General features: G+C 41.2%; 1 protein-coding gene across 1 annotated transcript in view; it reads right to left on the bottom strand.

The window, feature by feature from the left end:
- The window catches only part of usp43a (ubiquitin specific peptidase 43a), a 196,018-nt gene that overhangs the window by 134,981 nt on the left and 38,546 nt on the right, over positions 1–22,491 (bottom strand). Inside the window, exon 3 of the mRNA XM_012873168.3 lies at positions 7,362–7,459. Within this exon, the coding sequence (XP_012728622.2) occupies positions 7,362–7,459 (98 nt within the window). The remainder of the gene's footprint in view (positions 1–7,361; positions 7,460–22,491) is intronic.

The following is a 22,491-nucleotide window of genomic DNA, read 5'->3' as shown; positions in this document are numbered from 1 at the left end:
GAATCTTTCCCTGAGCTGCTGGCTTCCTGTGCTATGCCATGTGTTTCTGTAGCTGTTTAGTTTCTCTGATGTAGGAGTTCTTGCAGTCCTCGCTGCATTGGACCGCAGACACAACGCCGCTCAGCTTTGGTTTGGGTGTTCGGTCTTCGGGATGAAACAGTTTGTGTCTTACAGTGTTATTAGGTTTGATATTCACTGGTAAAACGTCTTATGAAAATAATTCTCCTGAGTTTCTCAGAAATTCCTGACACACAAGGACTAAATGTTCTTGTGTCTCTCAATTTTCTCCTCTGTGCTCGACGCTGTGTCGTTATTTCTGCCAGTTTTATGAGCCGACTTGACAACAGCAGAGACCATTTGGAGGTTCAGCAAAACTTTGCAGATGATTGGAGTTAATTGGCCACTTAGAGTGCGACACCATGAGTTTCTAATAATTAACTTTTTCCACAACATTCTAATTTTCTGAGAGACTGTATTTGGGGTTTTCATTATATTTAAACCATAATTAGCAAAACTACAAGAAATAAAGACTTGAAATATTCTACTCAATGTTTATTGAATCTATATAGGAGTTTTACTTTCTGAAATTAATAAAAAAAAAAAACATTGAACATTTTTACAGTATTCTTATTTTTTTGGCTTTACTTGTGCATTTAAAAATGTTTTCTATTTGGGAAAACTTGAAACCATATTTCAAGCAGCGCGTTAAGTGAGTTGTGGCCCTCACTGAGCAGTGATCAAAGATCTGTTTAAGTGCTTGCCCTATAGGATCCAATTACTGCTTCTCTACTGAAAGGAGGAAGCATTACCTTGTAGGCACTAAAAGACAAACAGTAAAAGCATGAAGAGGAGCCCTTCAGTATATCTAAATATAGCCAAAATTGTTCCTTGTTTGGATTAAAAACAGATGAGAGAGGGGCTTTGTGTATCACAGTCAAGAAATACAACAAGGAGAGCTTGGTTCAAAAGGATGAGCGTTTGTGGAAGGCATCAACGAGAAATGTCTGAGAAACTTTTATTAGTATTATTAACAGATTAGTTCACAGCTGTTGTTTTCTGGTTACGTCACCAGCACTCCTGGTTAGTGTGTCTTTTTCAGTATTGTCAGGAGAACTGAAGAAAAAAAAAAACAGTAAGAGAGAAAAAAAACAGACTAGACTCAAGGTAATCTTCACTTTCCCTTTACCAGTCTGTAAACTCCCCACTGAATAGGTTTAGTGGGAGTCTTTCAATTAGTCAGTCTGACAGCATCCTGGGAAGTGTGAAGGTGGAAAAAATGGGCCAAAAACAGCTGCTGGCCACAGTTTATGTGAGAAAAATCTGACCTAAATTGATAAGCGCTTACTCTGACCAGGTTCTGAGCTCCATATGTCAGCAAACTATCCGCTAATAATATTTAATGATTATTTTATGATATCAACTAACTATCAGAAATAGCCGACGGTCTGACCTGCAGAGGTCACGATTAACGCAGCAGATCTGAGGTAATGCTCATCTCCCTGAAGGAGGGTCTGAAAGCCTCACCCACAGATTCCACCTCCCACCCTTTCCGAGCCAATCATTGTAATTTTGTCACAGGTTATCTAGTAAAGAACACATGCATGGCTGCACTGAATGATCGAGGCTCTTCGCCTGTGATATTATGTGTGCCTTGGTGTGTACAGCAAGTTGAACGTGGGGAAGAGACCTCGTGCTAAACGAACCTGAGCCTCTAATATATTCTGAATGGAGAGAAGCAGCCTGGTGATCTGATTCTCACATAAAGGAATGTTTTTTTTTGTTTGTTTGTTTTTTAGCTCAATAGCAGTAACGCTCCACAGGGATATGGACCATCCCCAAACATTCAGTCCATGATGGAGCAGACAGAGAAAAGGGATAACTCCAGGACACAAATGCTGGTTAATCCAACTCAGCTAACATAAACACTGCAGCTGTGTCAGAGCCTGACCTTTTGATTGATTGGCTAACAGCCTGCAAGTCAGTGAGATGAACCAAGCATGCCATGAACAATTCTCCAGGTCGACAGACTTAAGGCACCCACATACTTGTGCAGAGCTCAATTTTTACGAGCGTGTACGCATACGCGGAGTCACACTATAAACTGCTCGGCGGCAAGAAGTCTTCACAGCGAACTGTTTTATATGTGGCACTGAGCTTGATGCACTGAGCCACTCCAGGCAGGCGGTCGCAAGGACGTGCGGCATCACAGTCCCTCTCTGTACTAAAAAGGGTAAATCGTCCGAGCTGAGTCAGCGCGGAGTCCTCGGGGCTCACAGTATGGTCGCAATAGGCCAGAGTATGTGGGAGCCTTAAGACAGCTGCCGTCACTGTTTCCCTGGTAAGGATTGAAACATCAGCAGATGTGCAATGTGTGGTCAGCAGGAGATGCTGTTTACTTCCAGAGAGATGCGATGATCTGAGTTTTGAAGACCTATTTCTGATCTCTCGTGATTATAAAGCTCCGACCTGCTAATACGGCAGGTTTGATCCAGATTTCACCTTAACACTCAGAAATAACAACATTCAAGGGAGAAAAGCTTAAAATATATATATACTGTATGTGAGAGAGCAGCTGGTGTAAAACAGGGTTTACCATTATTTTAAAACTGAAACATGGCTTCAGAATTGTCTTTGGCATCTTATACTTTTTATTGGCTTGGTTAGCATCACTGATAGCAGACAGCAACCTGGGTGTATTCCTTTAAAACCGAAGATCAGGCATCTTTAACTCCAGTCCTGGAGGTCCAGTGTCCTGCAACCTTTATGTGCGTCTGCTTCAACACACCTGAGTCATCAGGTTATCAGCAGTATAACTCGAATTCATACTGAGGAGTTCATTCAGCCATTCAATAGTAGTAGTAATAGTAGTAGTAGTAGTAGTAGTAGTAGTTTATTCGGTCTGCATAATGCACAGCAAAATCTAAACAGGATCATATCATGTAATGACCGAAAGGGTGTAGGCTGAAGTAAACAGGTACTTATAATGCCTAACCCTCTTACACAATTTTAAACATAGTTCCAAGAAAAGCAAACAAATCTACTACAGTGATCTTACAGCGTCACAGTATACCACTGAACATGACAGAACATTCTAAGGAAAGGTGCGTAGATCATATATATAGCTCTGTAACTTTCAATGAATAAAGATTTATACCAGGTGTGTTGGACCAAGGACACATCTAACAGTTCCAGGACACCAGACTTTGAGGACTGGAGTTGAAGACCCCTGATGTAGATCCTTATTTAGCACTGAGATTTCTAAAAGCCCACCAACATTCTCACATTCAGCATGCCTAATCACCGAAGTGGAATTCTCTGAAGGATAAACTTTGATCTAATGTGTTTAACTACCTGATTTTCTGCTGGGCATACACATGGTCAGCAACAATACTCAGCTAGGCTGGGAATTACACCACCACCAGCCTGAAGGGTTGACACAAGACAGGATGGATTCATGCTGAAGTCAACACTCTCTGGGTCAGGACTAAATTGTTAAAATTTTTGGATCCTGAGCAAATTGTAGCCCAATTTGTTTTTAGCTGACAGGAGTGGCACGTAGTGTGGACATCTGCTGGGGGAAACAATGCCTTTATGGCCACACAACCGCAGCTTACTGGATGTTTCCTCTTTTCAAACCCTTCTCTTGTTGCGTGTTTGAGAGCAGATCAGAGAAAGATCAGATGTTCCAATCGGCCGTTCACTTCTTATTGGTGTTCAAGCTCAATAGACAACATTAAGCTTGGACAGTTGGTGGACATCATTGTAGTTTAGATTTAAAAGTTGCCCTTAGGTTCATTTTGAAGATATTTCTCTTCCATATGCGGATGACGCTTTGACCTACCTTCAGCTGAAGGGTCATTGCTCATCTTCATTAAACTCTTTGTTTCAGAGTCTCGCTCACGTCAAAGCTTGATTGTCAGCAAATTTCCTCAATTTCATATTGACATTAAAGTTGTATGGTTGACTTATAAGGCGCCGACTGGCCAGACCCGTGAGTATGTCTGATCTCCTGCTGCTTTATGTGCCCTCCAGGTTCACAGATCTAATGATGACTTGCTTTGAGCTGTACCAAGGTCCAGGCTGGTTTACAGAGGGGATCGATCATTTAGGGTTGCAGTCCCTAAACTGTGAAGTAAACTTCCCCTACACATCCCACTGCTGCCAAGTGGCGATGATTTTCACTCACATCTGTAGTCACTGGCTTTTCATGCAGCATGAGAGATATGAGGTTGGGGGTTTGAGGATCCTTTTTCATTTTGGCCTTTTCTACTTTGCTATCATTCTTATCATTTTTGTACAGCACTCTGGTTAAACTTGCAGTTGTTCTGAAATGTACTATTTCAATAAACTTGAAGATGAATATGCTCTGGTCACCATCCAATTTCTGGGTGCATGCTCAGGCTCCACTGTTGTGTCACTTCTCATATTGGCTGTTTGACACTGATTCAAGCAAGAGTTAAAATGCTTCCTCTGCGTGGTCCACCCCATTTAAGGTGGACTTTTGAACAATATGTTCTAGGATGAACAGGAACCAGCCATGGTGTCACAAAGAGCATAGTTTAGAAATCGACATCCATGATGGCATGGAGGGGGGGTGCAAAAGTGTTTTTGGCTTACATAACTTACTCCTTTGTAAATGCATCATGTGCTGCTGTACGCTACATACAGGTTTTAGAGCCTATGTGGCAGATCCATTGTGCATAAAGCATTAGTGACCTGTGGTGCACGCTGGTTGGTGCACTCGTATAAGATCCATTAGAAGACAGGCTGAGCCACACACAAGAAAAAAAAAACAGCAGAACATAGCACTGAACTGGAGATTACTGGACATTTTAGTACAGTTTGATTCTTTCACATAAAATAAGAAACAGGCATGTTTACTTGAGACGACAAACTGAGCTTCCTATGAACTTCATTGGAACCAAAAAATATGCAAGTCAATAAAAAACATTGACGCAAGTTGTTAAACTCAAAGATGAAGTAACCTCATTCCAGAAAGATGAGGAAACAACATCACACTGAAACAGAAAATATACACATAAGCAACAGCCTCACTGAGTAACACAGAGATGATAATCAGTATGAATTCTTTCACTATCTCTATGTCAACAAGTTTCATTGAACAGGTTTTTCCTCCTGATCAACCGTGATTTCCAAGTCCTGACCCGCAAATAAGTTCCAATTTCATCAGAACATCTCTCTCTATCCTCTCGTATAACGCTGACATCATTACAGAACACCATGAGGAGCGTGTTTGAAGCTGCTGTAGGGAAACCTGTGTGCTAACAAAGTTCCTGCAAGGTCCTTATCCATCCCCTTAAAAAGGTGGCTGACTTTGTAGTGCGAGTGAAGCAAGGAGTGCCAGAGCTGTAGATAAATCCCATGGATCCTCCACAGGTCGGTCTGACCTATTTCCATCCATTCTAACGACAGCTGAATAGGTATTCTCTCTAATGGCATGTATTGCCCTGTGCCTACTTAGAAAGAAATCACCCCCAACACTTTATCTACAGTACACAGCAAGCACCCTGAATAATTCATGAGATATCCAAGTTTTAAAAGTAGTTCTCCCTCTTATTCTCACTTTCTTTCAATGCTTTTGCCAGAAACATCTACAGGCTGCAGAGGCGAAACAACATGCATTTGATACTGTTCTCCAAATATCATGGGTAAAAAAAGGAAAATTTGTACAAGTTGTTGAGTGTTGAGTGAACCTGCTATTTATTAGGAATGCACTGCTATGGAAATTTGGGCTGATATCAATATCAGATATTAATTTTAACGTTATGGCCTAAAATAAATTTTTTACTGATATTATACATTTCCACACCCATTCAACATCATAAAAAAAATTTCTTTACCGCTGCCATTGCTTCTCTGCTTCAATTAAAAACTTCAAATTCCAGCACTGGTAGTGCGGCTAGTGGTGCCTCCTTCTTCAAAAGTTTTTGGAGAACAGGGTGCATATTGGTGCCATCCAGTCTTTTCCCCCCCATACCCGGGTTAGCCAGGGCCAGAGTATGGACCGGGTAGGTTTGATGGTGGACACTCCCCCCCCCCCCCCCCCTCCCCCCTTCCTCGGCTACCCGTCTGGTTTGCCGGTACCACATATGTGTGGTGAGTGTGAACGTGTGTACTGAATCCCCGTTTTTTCTTTTTTGTGGGTAAGAGTGTATGCATGTGGGGGAACTAGGGTGGGAACGAGTGAATGTGACAGTGTGTCTGGTTTTCTGTTTGCTAAGCATGAAGCCCCCCCCCCCCCCCCTTCCTGCTCTCCTCCGCTGGCTAGTGCCTTGACCCGCTGGTGCATTGGTTGTCCCTGGGCCTCGGTTCTCTGGGCCATGGCTGGATCCGCTCCGGCAGAGCCCGAGGGCTCATCCCCGCAGCTCCCGGGGTCTTCAGCACAGTGGCTGTTGTGAGGTTTCCTCGGGCTCCTCTCTGCTCCACCCTGTGGTGGGGAAGCAGCTATCCCTGTGTTGGTCCCTCTTGGGCACCTTTGCTCTGGGGGTCCTTTTGGGCATCTGGGGTTCTGGTGTCTCTGGTGTCTGCTTTGGCGCTCTGGGGGGTGGGTCTTTGGCTCCTCACAACCACTATTGAGCATTTTTCTTATGAAAAACCTTACATACACAAGCGCACTCTCACTTGGATCCACGTGCTTACAGATTCACTTCTATAAAGACAACCCCTAATATTAGCTTTAGCTGTCACTTAATACATCTTGTAATAAATAATACTGTGTATTTTTTCAGCAACTTTATCAAGGTGTTGGTTGTTTGTACCTGTAATACTTTATCGGTTGATTTTGCTGTTTTTTTTATATATCTCTTTGCAGGTGAAGATCTTGTTCTCTCCTTTTCTTCTCAATTTCGGTCAACTTTTCTTCCTTTTAGCATTTGTGTCATATTTTTCTCTTCTTTTTCCTCTTTTATCTTCCCATTTTTGTGTCCACTGAACATGAAATAGTCCCAGAATAATATCTAATAAGGCTTTATGCACATATAATCAAGCAGAGCACTATGGCGAAAGCCACATTGCTCCACTTGTGAAAGTAAAATCAGTTGGCCTCTCTTTGGCATGCAGACAGCAATTCTTGCTACACTTCCAGACAGTACACCTTGGGGGAAAAAAAATAAAAATCCAGCTCTGCATCACTACCATTGTCACATTACCAAATAAATACCACACCTCCCGAAACACATACACAGTCAGAAACAAGATGGAGATAAGCATTGGTTGTTTATATGGCCCCGTGTAACTTATGGGATCAATACATTAATATTAGAAAATATCTAACATCGGCTAATACCAATGTTAACTCAGATACATTGAGTATCCCTACTGTTTGTATCAGTGCCTCTCACCTGTACTGTGCCTGAAAGTGTTCCTGGACAAAGCTGTGGCGACCCCGAGGCTGCTGTGTGCTGGGTAAGCTGGAAGGATTCTCTGATGTGCTGGTCGCCTGTAGACAAAGAGGAAGAGAACAGCCCATTAAGGACACACTTTGGGAGACGTCGGGCCTGATTTTCAAAAGGTTTGTATGTATTGAAACAGGTACAAGGTGATTAATTTGCACAAAGCTGATCGTCAAACCAAGAGCAAAGTAATTTGCGTTTATAAAATGAGCAGAACAATGAGAACAAACGTTTTTGTAAGTGCCTTCATGAATGTGCTGAATACCAAACCGCGCAAATTTATGGGAGGGGATATGCAAATGTAAATACGGAATATGCGCAAAGAGATTTTCCAAAGCTGAAACTGAGAACTGCCACAGTTTTTGCCTCTATATTTAGTACCTCTGAGAGGTAGGTGCAAAGTCGCACGCATACAGTGCCTTCGGTCCTTGTGGCCAGAAAGGAGGCACTGGTATAATGACAGAAGAAGGACAGAGTGTCTAAGTGAACATATTTGAGTTGTCAGAAAAACAACAGCAGAATAATTTTAGTGTGGAAAAGGAAGGCTGTGTGTGTGTGTGTCCTACAGCAGCGGGTCGACAGGTTATCCATAACTCCCTCTCTTATTGTTCCAATACAGGCTCCGTAACTTCCATCCATTTTTTCTACCTTCTTTCCATGCAGGGTCACGGAGAAACACACTGCACATTTGGATTTTTATACAGATATAAGGTGTTAAGACCCATATTTAGAGTTTTTGAAAGCAAAACATTATCAGTCTGCTTCGAGACTTGTAGCTTTTTAAACCGTTCTTTATATGCAGTTTCACATTATGTCCAGAGTAATATTTACTATCTCCTTTACAACCTAGCTGCAGTGCACAACACAGCAAAAGGGAGGCATCTTCCACAGAATGGGTTGGCTTGGTAACAAACCAAACTTTAAACCGTGACCTGATATTAAAGATTGGGCAGACTAGTAACTCAGAAAGATGAGACTTGACTAGTCGCACACCTTTAGAGCTGCACAGCACCAAGAAAGCAACAAGGTTGTAAGGTTGATAAACAGACAATAGATAGATTTTCCCAATTATATTAAACAATAAAAACAGATTTCAAGGATACAATCGATGCATACAAAAAATAACAAGCAAGGCCATTACAGTTTCTTATCTACAGACACAGTGCCTGAGCAGGAAAAAATCTGAATACAGGTGAATGTGTGTTACGACTAGAAAGAAAGAAGGTGTAGGAAAACTAAAATGAAGCAGCCTTTTTCCTGTTGGAAACTACAAAAAATACACTGCTGCTCATTTGCTGTCAGATTTTATTTCTAAATAGAACATCTTAAAGGGAATCTAAATTCGCCGATGCGTTCTGTTCTGCACCAATCACACATGTTCTAAAGCTTTGACATGCCAAAGCTGATTCTTATCCGATACTGTGAGAGCTAGAAATATCAACAAGAAAAATGTTTGTTTCAAAAGAAAACAACAGATTAGTTCCTTTCTGTTAGAATGTTAAATCATTGGCGTAGAGGTTAGGGAGTTTGCCGGTTCGATTCCCTGCTCCAGTCGCTGTGTCCTTGGGCAAGACACTTCACCCAACTGTGAGGATGAGAATGGGTGAATGACTGACTGTAGTGTGAAACACTTTGGGGCCATCGGACTAGTTAAAGCGCTATAGTACAAGCTATTTACCATTAATTTATTGCAACGGTACCAGTCCATCACATACAGCAACATAGAAACATGCAGGGCAACCATTCACACACATGCTCTCGCTAAGGGCAATTTAAAGAGACCAATTAACCTAACAGTCGTGTGTTTGGACGGTGGGCGGAGAGGGAGTACCCGGAGAGACCCAACACACGCACAGGGAGAAAGACCCCAGGTCGGGATTCAAATCCAGGGTCTGCTTGCTGCAACACAACAGTGCTACCAAATTCATCCCAGTGTTTTAAATCAGATCGGATTTAAAACCTAAATGAGTCCGAGGAGTTATCACGAAAAAGTTGACAGGCATCTGAAATATAATAATAATAATTGAACTTTATTTATCTCACAATGGATAAATTCACTTCTGCATCTTAACCCATCCCCTTGGGGAGCAGTGGGCTGCCATGTGCGGCGCCTGGGGAGCAATCGGGGGTTGAGGGTCTTGCTCAGGGACCTGGAGTGCAGGCTGTGGGGATCGAACCGGGTACTGGCATCCTTCTCTGAGTGCAGGCGCACTGCTCTACCACTAGGCCACCACTCTCCCTTAGATAATAAAATGACAGCCTGAAGCAGATCATCCTTTCAGAAGTAGACTTCTGCTTGGATTTGCTTCTGTTGGGCATGCGACCCATGGCCAAGTTTGGTATGGGAGAAACTCTGGTAACGTAGACAATTTAGCATCCAACTAAAACCTCCTGTGTGACTCAGCACAGACGGAGGTACCAGGAACTCGTCTCCTCTCTCTGGGGAATCGAGACTTTCTCTACTTGTCTTGAACCGTGTCCACAGAATAATGACTATCCAACTTCAACAAGGCTGCTCTTTTGTTTGGACAGAATCCAATCATTGCTGCATTGACTCTGAACAATAAGCTGCTTCTTTGCATCTGTGCGAACTTCTCCGAGAACAATTAACTTGAACACACACCGAGGTGAGGCACGAGCTCCAAACAGCATGTTTGGTCGTTTTTTTAACATTCACGGCAGTTTTCAACTTGACGCAGTCCTCTCTGATAACTGGCTCAACGTAATTACACAGACAGAAGTCAAATATTTTTAACAAATTTTGTTTCCTGAGATGTTAACGGCAACAAAAGACGATTCAAACGGTAAGCATCAAACGTCTCAGTCAGATAAACTGTAACAGCACCTGAACAAATACTAACGCTGATTCTCAGTATAGCCAATTCATTTTAGCATGATGACAAAGATGTACCAAAGTAAAAATGATTGAAATGATTTCCATCGTTTAAGTGAACATAAACTGACTGTATTTTCCCCTCTTTTCCCCTCCTTCTCATTTCTGAAAGGCAGTGAAGACAAACTCTGGTCCTGTCTGAAACCAGCTGGCCTCGTTTACCTCCGCTTAGTTTCGGTGGATGGTGTGACCCAAACAGGCAGATGCATGCTCATCAGTAGGAGCGGAAGGGTTCATCCAGCTCACAATATGATACATACAACCAGCCTCATGAATACAAGATCAGGCAACATTTTGGCAAGATTTTCATCCGAATTTAGAAAGCTATTTATTTGGTTTCCACAAAGGAGAGAAATGTTTTCCAAATCCGAAACTGTGTTTTATAAAAGCGTAGAAATCTGCAGTCCAAGTTGTCCTGTATTGTGATTTCCATTCTCAGAGGATCCTTTTGTCAAAACAATTGAAAACGTCCTGTTTTTTTTCCTGCTTTTGTTTATTCTTTTTTTTTTTTTTTTTTACAAATGGAATACATATTATAGAACACTAAACTCTATTGAAATAGAGCTGCCATGGTAACCGGCTTGTTTCCCTTTGCCAAGACCACTGATAAAACTATCATCCAGACAGATGTGAACTGGTCGTGTCCAGCAAGATTACTCTATATGTGCCTGTCTGGGGCTGAACGACGTTAGCAAGACATATTAACCATGATAGTATTGTTGAATACTGCAACGATAATATTGATAACGCTCTAGCCACATTTTCATCACTCTTTCATTTTGTTTCCCATCGTCACAATGTTCCTACTGTTCTCTTTGGGCTTCACTAAACTCTGAATCAGTTGTCAGCATCAAAAGCAATTAAAGGCTTTTCTACTGGCCCAATACTGTATTATGACTGGTCTGCAGAATGCACGGCACCTAAAAGATGATTTGCCACTAAAGATTGCATATCAGCGGTCTTCCATAACTGCACACATAAAAATAGTGACGACGGCTGCAGTTCGATACATTTTGCAGCTCTGCTCCCATCTGCTCAGCTGTACTGGCAGACCAAGTTGTTGAACACATCAGTGTGTAAAACCGTTGGTGAGAACTCAGCGTCGCTTAGGACTAAAGCCTGACAACTGAATTTAACTTTTGTCTATAAAAACGACCAGAACAGGCAGCTGCTTCTGACGGCCGGTTCCCTCCGTTTTCCTACATGTTTCTACTATTTTTGACCCAACATCCTCTAACTGCTCCGTTACATGGATATCAAAGAGAATCGCGTTCATGGCTACCATCTGCACACCAAACAGCAAGGAAACAAGAAAAAGAGTACATAAAATGAAAAGGAAGGGGAAAAAATTATACAACTTCTGAGTCAGAATCTATACTGTTTATATACGGCAACATAATATCGTTCAAAATGTGCAATTCTACCAAAAATGAAGGTGCTCTTTATTGCAATTACAACATAAGGCTGGGTTTGCTTTTTTTCCCTCTATATCAGTGAAATTTTTGCACTCAATAATGCAAGCCCAACAAAAATCATTTCATATTAGATGTAAACTCCTTAAGGTAAAATAAGCGAGAACAGCCAGACTTTCTATCATCATGTAATTTATTAATGAAATGAATAATAAAACTGCAACTTTCACAAATCTTTGAGGTTCAAATAAATACATTTTCCTAGTTCTGCAGAATGATGTCGCTGTGTTAGCTTATGAGTCCCTGGTACAGGGATTGAACCTTACAATACACCAATTTACCTGATGCGGTGTAAAGTGCCCATTAAGGACCAAAGAATAACTGAGCTACAGACTTTTGATACATTTCTGACAAGCTTTCAAGCACTAAGGATTTCTGATTTTGGCATACATCTTATTTTCCCCATCTGTGGTCTTTAACTACCTTTTTGACATTGAAACCATACAAATTCCCACTGAGGGAATGATTCATGCATTTCTGGAATTAAAAAAAGAGCTCAGGTAACATTGAAGAAACAATGAGCCCTTTAACTTCTTTGTTCTCCTTTCCTCTTTTCTCTTTAATTCTACTTTGAGTGATGAGGTCACACGTCTTCACAACACAATCAGAGGGAAAGCTCAACAGTATGGCACCACAGGATGTGCAAACCCAGCTGGACTTGTGAGCATTCAAGTGGATCTTCTTTTTACATCTCAAGCTTTTAAAAGCTCAGCGACTATTTGATTCATCACCTGAAAACGAAAGAGCATGGCACAACTGAGGCCCTACCAAGGCATGGCCGCCCACCTGAACTAACAGACGGGGCAAGGAGAGCATTAACCAGAGAACAGCACTTGATGAACAGCACAGACCCCCAGCTATGTTGGAAAATATGTTTAAAGAACAACTATTAGTGCTGTGCTTTACAATTCTATCCTTTATGCAAGAGTAGAGACAGGGATGGGTACAAAATTCGGTACTTTTATAGGTACCGACAGTGGGGGTTCTAGACCAAATTTTGCAGGGGGGCCAGGGTGAGGCCAGTGTTTTTTCACAGGGGCACTGAGCAAAAGATTGGAGGGGGAAAACTTAACAGGTCAACATTTGATCATTTAATATATTAAGTAAGCCAAAGAGCCAATTGTGGCTTTGGAACTGCAGGTTGCAGACCCCTGATCTTTTCTCAATACAGCGGGAGCTTAACGTGAAATGGCTTACGAGTGAATTTCTCCATTGTGAGATCAATAAAGACTATCTTACCTTATCTTATCTTATCTTATCTTATCTTAATTTTTAATTATTGTTATTTTTTTAAATTATTGTTATTTTTTTTTATATTTATTTTTTTAGTTATTTTGTTAATTTATTATTGGGTAAATACATTATTGAGTAAATATTTTATTATTGGGTAAATTTTTTAGTTATTTTGTTATTTTATTATTGGGTAAATACATAAACGAAAAAAATACAACTGATCCAAATGACCAGTCAGTCACGGTATCTTTGTCAGCATTTATCATCCTAAGAAATTTAATATCATGTTTTTAGTACAGGGGCCATAACAGGGGCCAAGACCAGTTCTACAGGGGCATAGGCCCCTGTTGGCCCCTGTCTAGAACCGCCCCTGGGTACCGATTCATGTGAAAAACAAACAGTAACATGTATCAGTGCCTAAACGCATCACTGTGACACTGAGGGAGTAGAAGAGTGGGCGATTTTCCATGCTGAACATGAACACACCATTGCACGCACAAGAGCGTGATGACGTCAGTAGCCGCTGGGCTAGTGAGCAAAGCATGGCTGATAGCGCTTGCTCCGCTTTTCAAAATGCACAGTAGATTTGGTTTGCTGCAAGGCTAGAGGTGGGAATACTTCTAATCTGAGAAAGCACCTGGTCACTGCTTCCAATTTATCAAATTAATCGCTATATTTAGTGGCTTTTCAGACCCATCCAGCAATCTTTTTTTCAAAAAAGCAACTAGTGAAAAATCTAGCGACTTTGTTGTTATTGGTGACTTCCTGTGAAAGTAACAATCATTCTGGAGTTATTGTCTAAACACTTCTACAAGCTTCTACAAGCACTGTGTCCCAGACAGACAGACAGCTGCCTCGTCCTGAAACTCGCCTGCAGTCAGAGCAAAGAGAGGAAAGCCCTTTCCTCATTATTGTTCACTCTGTGCCTCTGAGAACTGTTGTTTTGGCAAAACTTTGTTTTATTATTGCATTGCCTTAATTATTATTCAAGCAATGTATTAAAATAAATAAATGATTCAATAAGGTTTAGGGTTTGTTGATCCAAGCAAGTTTATATGTTGAGAAATAAATATGTTAAATTGAGAAATGTAGACATTTGTTAATAAACTAAGATTTATTACTATATGAACACACAAAAGTACTGAAAATAGGTACCATTATGTACCAGTATCGACTCCCGGGTACCAGGCATCTGTACTGTATCGGATCAAATGTGAAAGGTACCCATCCCTAAGTATAGATCTACATAAAATTGTCAATCTGTGACAAGACTTGGAATTTGATGTTCACAGAAGCTCTCTGTCCTGCCTGAGATTGAGCTTGTTTGAGAAAATGAATGGCAGAGAGCTTCAGTCTAATTGTGCAAAGCTGTTGGAGAGACATTCCCCAAATGCCCTCAGATAATGAAATCCCACCGCTGCTAACAGTCACCTACTAGTACATCACCCAACATCCACCATCAGCAGCAGCCTTCAAGGGCCCGGATGACGTTTGGTTGGTAGGATAACAGGAACTCCACAGTGAGCTCAACCGCTTTCCTCTTCTCTAACTTCCTCTTTCCTCCCCACCACTCTGAGTTCTGACCTGTAAAACGACAGGAACATTTCTCCAGCCCAGACGAGGGATATCTTCCCCCCCCCCCCAGATGCACCCTTGGGCTGCTTGTGGGAGCTCAGGTTCCCTCTGGAGATCTTTGACAATAATTCCTACATGAAAACATGTGCAAGTATCAAAGCCCCCGAAGCAAACGGTCATGTGGACGGTTTCTGGGGAGCTCCACAGAGACCATCAAACTCAGAGGGCTGGTCTAAAAATAATAATAATAATAATAATAAAGAAACGGAAATTGATTTAACGGAAAAAAGACGTGGAATCTATTATCATCCCAAAGCACATCTCTAATCATAGTGTTGGCTCAGGAGTTCCCTCACATTCACCTTTGCTGCCAGTAACAACTCTGAGTCATCTTTACACATTCAGAAAAAAAGCTGCCTCCTCACTCACAAGCATCCTGGCCTGAGTACTTATTAATAACTTGAGTGCAACAACACTTTTTACCCCTTTTTCCCTTCGGTAGACACATTAGTCACTTTCCTCGTCACAAAGCAGAAGGGATAATGTTTATTGCTTAGGCTAAAAAAGGAAGACAGGGAAAAGAAAAAAGAAAGATAAGAGTGGAGACCCATTTCATTTTATTCTAATGAGGATGAATCTGATCTTTACGAGACAAATTCCTCCCACCCACACTCAAGCCATCAATGTGTGAGAAGACTCTGCTTGTAAAAAGGAACAGGCCGAGCCATGATATGCCATGCATGCAGCTCCAGATACAGTCACGTGACACTAACCGCTGGTCGGTGTGACCGACACTCAGTGACTACCAGCATTTCCTGTTAATTATCCCTGCAGAAAGCGTGCCTTTCGTTTAGTGCTTTTCATAACATCTTGGCATGAAGGCACTCTTCCCAGAACATGAAAACTGGCAAATGAAATTCATAGCGTCCACTGATGGAAGATTTGCATGTTGACAATGCACTTCAATAGCAATATCTGAGGAACATTTCAAAAATTGTGCATTTTACACTTGTCAGAAAAGATCATGTTTGAACTTGAGTGAGTCAGGAGAGTTGGACTACAGAGAAATTCCTAATACTCAGGATCGTCAATATACATACATGCCTAAATCTGCCGTTTCACCAGGGATGCACTTTATAGCACAAACATCAATGCATTACTATTGTGTGCAACAATAATTAGCAAAGAACTATTTGGAGCACAGTATTAGTCGTGCTTTTATATTCCTTGCAATAGAGGAAGTTGTAGCAACTGGAAGAAAATCTGATCAAAATTCATAACTCACCAACAGAGTTTTACACGTAGATTATTGCCTCGTATCATTAATCAGATCTTTACGAAAAAAGTTGTAACTTGTGTAGAAAATGTGTAGCTTATGTAAAAAATTGTGTAATTATATAAAAAAAATGCAAATATTTTTTACACCTATCTATGGTGCAAAGATTAAATTCTGAGATATTGTGGATTACAATGTGGAATTTTTTTTTTGCTGCTACACATTCTGATTTACAAGAATAAAATATATTTGACGGGAATTTGAGCCCTTACTCTTTAAACTAATCCAAATGATTTTCCAAAGCTTAAAGAATGAGAGGCCACCCCTAGTAGAGACCATAAAATTGTGCTCCTCCTCAACCACCACCTTTGCAACAAGCGATCGGTCATCTGTGCATGGTGGCCAATAAAAAGGTAAACCAAAAGAATGTTTTGAAGAAAAAAACAAACACAAAAGAGTGGTGACAAATTTTTTTATGTCAAAAGAAAATAAATGAGAAAAGATATGATCTTTCATGTAGGAACTCCCTGTTCATTGACAATATAGACGAACAGTATATGCAATTAAAATAGTCATGGCAAAGTCAGTTTGTGCTGTATTCAGGTTGTTGGACGCAACATTTGGTAGGACGCAAACAAATTCTGCATACCAATAATACATTTAGCCAGTTGGACTGACTTCCACTGCCTGTAATGGCCACTACGGATGTTTGCTTTTAGTGGTGGAGATGCCAAAGTTCATCAAGAAGGGTGGAGACATTCTGATGAAGGAGCAAAATGAAGAGATATCGTCATCGCCGTGTTCATCGATGGTATCAGAATTACATGTTGTTATATCATAAGGCCATATTTGCTGTTATTTATTGTGTTGTTGTTTTTTAAATGCATGAACATGAGCTGAGAAGCATATTCTTGCAAGAGGTCCTAATTCTTCCAATCCTACCCAATTATTGTTGCTTGGTTGCTTCAATGATTCCTTTTCTACAGAAAATGATGTTTTCCCCTGATTGTCATTAAAGACGTGAACTTATAGGTCAAAAGTATTTATGTCGAATTCAGACCACCAAAGGGAAGGTTGACGTGAAATAGAAAACGCTGTGCTGTAGATCCAGACCTGTATAAAATATGATGCATAACTGATTGAGTAGGTGACAGAACTGCATGCTTCTGCTGTGATGTGTATACAGTTTTGTCTCTGAACATTGTTGTAGCCCAGCTTATGCTCAGTGCGCTCCTGGGAATATCTCAGTGGAGTGGAAGTAGTCAGCTCCTGGTAGCAGCTTGATGCTGTCAGTCTCCAGCAGGATAAGCGATGACGCCTCCTGCAGAGTGTGTGAATTAGACGAGCCAATGTTGACATAACTCCTGGCTGCTTTAGGAAACAGCCAGATCAACCGCTGGTATTTAGAGAGAAAACAGCACCAGCAAATCTCCAGTAAAAGACAGAATGTGACCTATCTGCAGGATTTTTTAAGACAAGCGATCTCTTTAACCGGAAGTTCCACAAAACCAAACATCAGACCCCAATTTTCTAACTCTTTGGAGGCTTAGTAATTAAGTGTTTGCTATTTGGATTGGTTGCATTTTTATCAAATATGTTTGACACAATAAACAAAGTTTTTAATTCATGTACAATTTAGCCATTTCCCAAGGCCAGTAGTGCCAAAAATAAATAAATAAAATGTTTTTAAAAGGTACCGCCCCCTGACGGCCGTTAGATGCCTCTGTGCCCTATCCGGTCCTTCCACTAGGAAGAAGCGGTCACATATTGAATAACTTCTTTTAAAGGAAATCACTCGAAACAGAAACTATACTTCAACACTAACCTAAACAAGCCACAATAATGGTCACAGATCAGTGCTGAGCACACCTCCCACTGTCTTCAGTAGAAACTGGTCACCACTCGGGCATTATCTGCCAGACTGTGGAATAGCATGGAGTCCAAGATTATCCAAGTGTACAGGCTGCCCTGAGATAACTCACCACTTCCTTTATCAGTCCCTTTGTCCATATCTATGTATCCCACAGCTGTGACGTACATGGTGCCTCTATGAATCATCTGATATAGAAGCTAAAACAACCTGTAGCTTCATGTAATATCTACAATGTCTTAGTGCTATTAAAAAAGCAGTCCTACACTTTTTATTCTTCTAAGTCATGCATCTAAGTTGGAGAAGAAGTACAATCATTTCCATATTTTAAAAGAACAGAATTTCTGTCATTTAGGTGCCTCTTTATAAATCACTGCATTAATAATGAATTCTTATTCAAGATAACTTTTAGGGTCTTAATGAAGTGTATCGACTTACGGATTTAACGTGCATATATAAAATTTATATTCTCGATCAATTCTTAAGTGGTCGTTGTGCTAAATGAGTCAAAGTTTCTATTTCACTTTGTTTTAAAGAATCTCTCCTCAGTGTAGACATTTCCAGGTAGTCCTGAGGGTTTAACTAGTAAACAACCTGACTGCTTCTGTTGTTTCTTAAAGGCGGTTCACCCAAAAGGGTTAATGGTCATTTATCATGTAAATGTCAATGTCAACTTTATTTATATAGCACGTTTAATACAGATGCCTCTGTCCAAAGGGCTGTAGTACAGTGACAACAAAACGTAAATATGTATATAAATGCAAAATAACAAAAACACAACGCAAAATGAGAATAGTGAAAAATGATAAAGTTCAAATACTAAGAATTCTAAAAAAAAACTAAAAGAAAAATAATCAAAGAATGCTAAAAGTATCTGCTCAGCTTGAGTTAGACGCCAATGCAAACAGGTGGGTTTCGAACAAAGACTTAAAAGTGAAAAGCGAGTCAGCTGTTCTAACATTCAAAGGAAGACAGTTCTAGAGTCTCGGCACAGTCAAAGCAAATGCTCGGCCCCCTCTAGTTTTCAGCCGTGATCTTGGCACAACCAGAGTCATTCTTGTTGAATGAGCTGTAACAAGATCAGGACTCATATAAATAATAAATATTAAGTAATAAAAAACTGTGCAATACTTATTCTAGTTGTATTTCTTTTTTTTCCATTTTGGTCTATCTGATATGTTCATTCTCTGTTGCATTAGAAATAACTTTAGATTAGCTATGTTTTTTTTAAACTGTGTTTCTGCCACTGCCACGCCCAAATTTCCCCATTGTGGGACAATAAAGGAGTTTCTTATCTTCTTTAGTTCTGGCCATTATCCAGTTATACTACAACTAGAGATGGTCGATTACATTCCAGATTCCTTACAAATATCCCTTCATCTTAAATGGCAAAAAGAAGCTATGTTACCAGTTACCAGTGGCTCTGTCAATGGCTAACATTTAGCACCTGTCTTTATAAGAAAGACATTGGCAAAACCGTAGCATTATAAGTGGATGCAATGACATTTAATGAAATTGGAATATCCTTCTGCATCGTTTTCTAGTTTCACCGTCTTGTTGACTTCATATCAGGGCCTCTGTGGGTTGATAACTTTCATTTCCATCACATTTAGTTACAAAAAGATGCCAAATCCCTTTGTAACTAACACATTATCCATTCCACATCAGTATGGATACCCAGTAGGATTTTTGTTTCCCAAAATTGAGAGGGGATGCATTTTAGTCCTAGCTACTAAACTTAGAGGGTGTGTACCACTTATCTTTGCTTAAGCCTAAGTATCAACAACCCAAAAGTTATTGTAAGATTATTGTGGGTTCCCAGAATTAACAAGACACCCTTAAATAACTTTAGGTTGGATAAAAAAGAAAAAAAAACAGAGCGAAACAGCAGAGCGAAGTCCAGAGTGAGTCACAGAGAGATAAGGGAAAGCAGTCCAGAAGGAAAGGAATGAAAGAAATGCTGTCCGTGCAGTAAACCAGCTGAGTCACCTTTATTCTTTCAGCTCTGGGGCAGCTGCTAATTCGGCCCATTCAGAGCTGGCTTATAGAAACAAGGCGAGCAGGGAGATAACGGTAGAAACCACACGCACTTTCAGCCCTCCTCCTCTGCCCTCTTCCACTCATCACATCTCTCTCCTCTTTGTTTCATTAACTCGCGCCGCTTCGTGTGGCTTTCTCCTGACGAACGGATGAAACTTTATTCCCGGGTTCTCGCTCCGTTCGTTGCCAAAACGCGGCTTCAAAAGCATCTTTCTCTGATCTCAGACCTGCCCCCTCGGGGCGCTGCGTGCACCCACTTCATTTTAAACGGCGCCAAGTGCAGCCGGCCAGCCTCGTCACTCTCTGGCTGTTACTATGGAGATGTTGGCAAGCCAAAACAGAAGCGGCACAGAAAAATAAGCAGCCTCGGACAAGAGCTGGAGGCAGAGCTCTGACGGCCAAATCTGGTTTGGCAGCTATAAGGCCAGAGCCATCGCTCTCTCTTTCACACACACACACACACACACACACACACACACACACACACACACACACACACACGCTGTGTGTTTAATCTGCATGCTGAAGGTGTTTATTACCCAGCAAATATTGACTTGGAGAAATTAAAGAATTGATGTCACCCATTTAGACGGAAGGAAGGAAGGAGGGAAGGGGGGAGTTCATTACTTCTACAGCGTCAGAGGCCCTGTACGGCTGTTTGTGCTCTCTCAGAGGGGAGAGGAGCTCAAAGATCATCACTGCCGGAAGCGTCGGACCCATCAGGGAAGAAGCAGCTCGACTGATCGGTGCTTGGCATCCGGCGGCTGATTGGGAGAGATCAAGCGCAAAAAGGGGGGAAGCTGAGGAAGCTCAGAATTTAAACTAGAGTAAGGCCAGAAACTCCAAAGAAACTTCAGAACATCTTCAGCAGCAGGGAGAACGGCTGGCTGTAGATGATTCACGCTTACTTGAACAAGAGCTGAAGATATTTGCTGTGTATAGTTATGTCTTTATATAAGAAATAGTTATTCGGAAGGTTGCACATCGTCATTTGTGTGAACGTCATTCATTTTGTGTTTTTACTGATTTATCAAAACCGTTCTCCTGGAATGGGTGTTAAGAAAACATACATCTTCAATTATTTTTAATAACAAGAATCAGGTACACCGATTTTAAATCAATGAGGATTTCCTATAATCCACAAAAGGGTATAAATTATCCGGGTTTTGCTGTTGCGATAACACAGATAACTGAGAATTTGCGCCGGCATATCAGGGTCTTCCCCCTGCTGTATGATAAGCCTGGTGGGCTGCCAAGCTTTACTTTACCCTCTTTACCCCCTGCCCCCGCCGCCACGCTAAGCGTCGTTTGTTTACTTTAAAAAAATTGTTCGATACAGTAGCAGTGATATCAAAGATGACATATAGTGAGGTTGTCCAAATGATGGGTGCCTCGATGTTTGAGAGCAACATAAGAAGTTCAGTAAAGCTCCTGTCTGTGTCAGTTTAGCAGTAAACCGCCCAGTAAGCTAACGCTAGCTGCTATTAGCTTGACGGACACGGACTACTCAATGAGCTCCCTATTCTAGCTGCACAGTCTAATGTGTTTGTTTTATGGACCGTTTTAAGAAGATCAAACCGAACACTGGCCTTTTTTGACTTTTCCTTTGCATGACACATTGCAGTGAGCGATGATGCTGCCGCTACTGTCTGAGGGGCTTTTAGTTTGAGCCTTTATCCCTCTGAAAAATCTGCCACACTGGCACATTAGCACATAAGCCGTAGTAAAACCTTTTAAAAAAAAAACAACAACCACATAAGCAAGGGCTGTCACAAATAATAAAGCAGCGAGAGCAAATATTCTGGGTATTTCTTTTTAATAAATTACCTGGGCAAGCTTTTTTTTTTTTTTTTTTTTTTTTTTTTAAACAGCATATCGTCTTTGTTTGCACGGTATGAATAAATCAGAAACCGGTGAACGTCTTCTGAACAAGGAGAAAACAGGTGACAGGAACCGGTCCGACCGCATAGCAGTGACCGGTCCTGTTTGACAGGAAGACTAAAAGCCTGCCAGGGTGGGCGTGGCGGAGGAAACAATGAGCGAGCAGCCTGCATGTGAGCTTCTGTTTACCGGAACGGACTAAAGGTTTGTCCACATCTCCTCTCAGCTTTCCCCCAGCAGGACCACTCCTCAGGATAAAACACTGATCGTACGGATAAAAAGCATGTGACGATGGCGACTAAATCCCTCGGAGGATTTCACCCCGATTACTCCCGCTGCCTCCCTGTCGGTTTTAGTGGCTGTATGAGCGACCGCTGGGAAACAAGGTGTCCTCTCTGCGTTTTAATTACCGCGCTATGGCTCGCACGATCTCATTCCTGCATCCTGAAAGCTTGTTTTGCCTCTTTCCCTCCAATCTGGAGTGCAGAGCAAACGTTTTCACACCCCTTTTCACCTTTTGTGACGTCACGGCCACAAACTTTAGCATATTCAATCTGGATTTTGTGAGACAGACCAACACAAAGTAGTGCATCATTGTAAAGAGGAAGGAAAATGTTACTTAGATTTAAGCATTTTTACCCAACAATGTAAAAAGTTTTTTTTTATTTACAAAGTGGCACATTCTCCAACAGACAAGGCGTAGAGCACATGTGAACATCAGATTCATCAAATTTCAAGTCTTGTCACAGTCTCTCAGATTGATTCATACTTGGACTTTAACTGGGACATTCTAAAACGCATATGTTTTGATCTAAACCACTCTATTGCAGCTCAAGCTG

This window comes from Fundulus heteroclitus, chromosome 5 (genome assembly GCF_011125445.2).
Source record: "Fundulus heteroclitus isolate FHET01 chromosome 5, MU-UCD_Fhet_4.1, whole genome shotgun sequence".
NCBI lineage: Eukaryota > Metazoa > Chordata > Actinopteri > Cyprinodontiformes > Fundulidae > Fundulus > Fundulus heteroclitus.
This window is presented reverse-complemented; position numbering and strand designations above follow the sequence as displayed.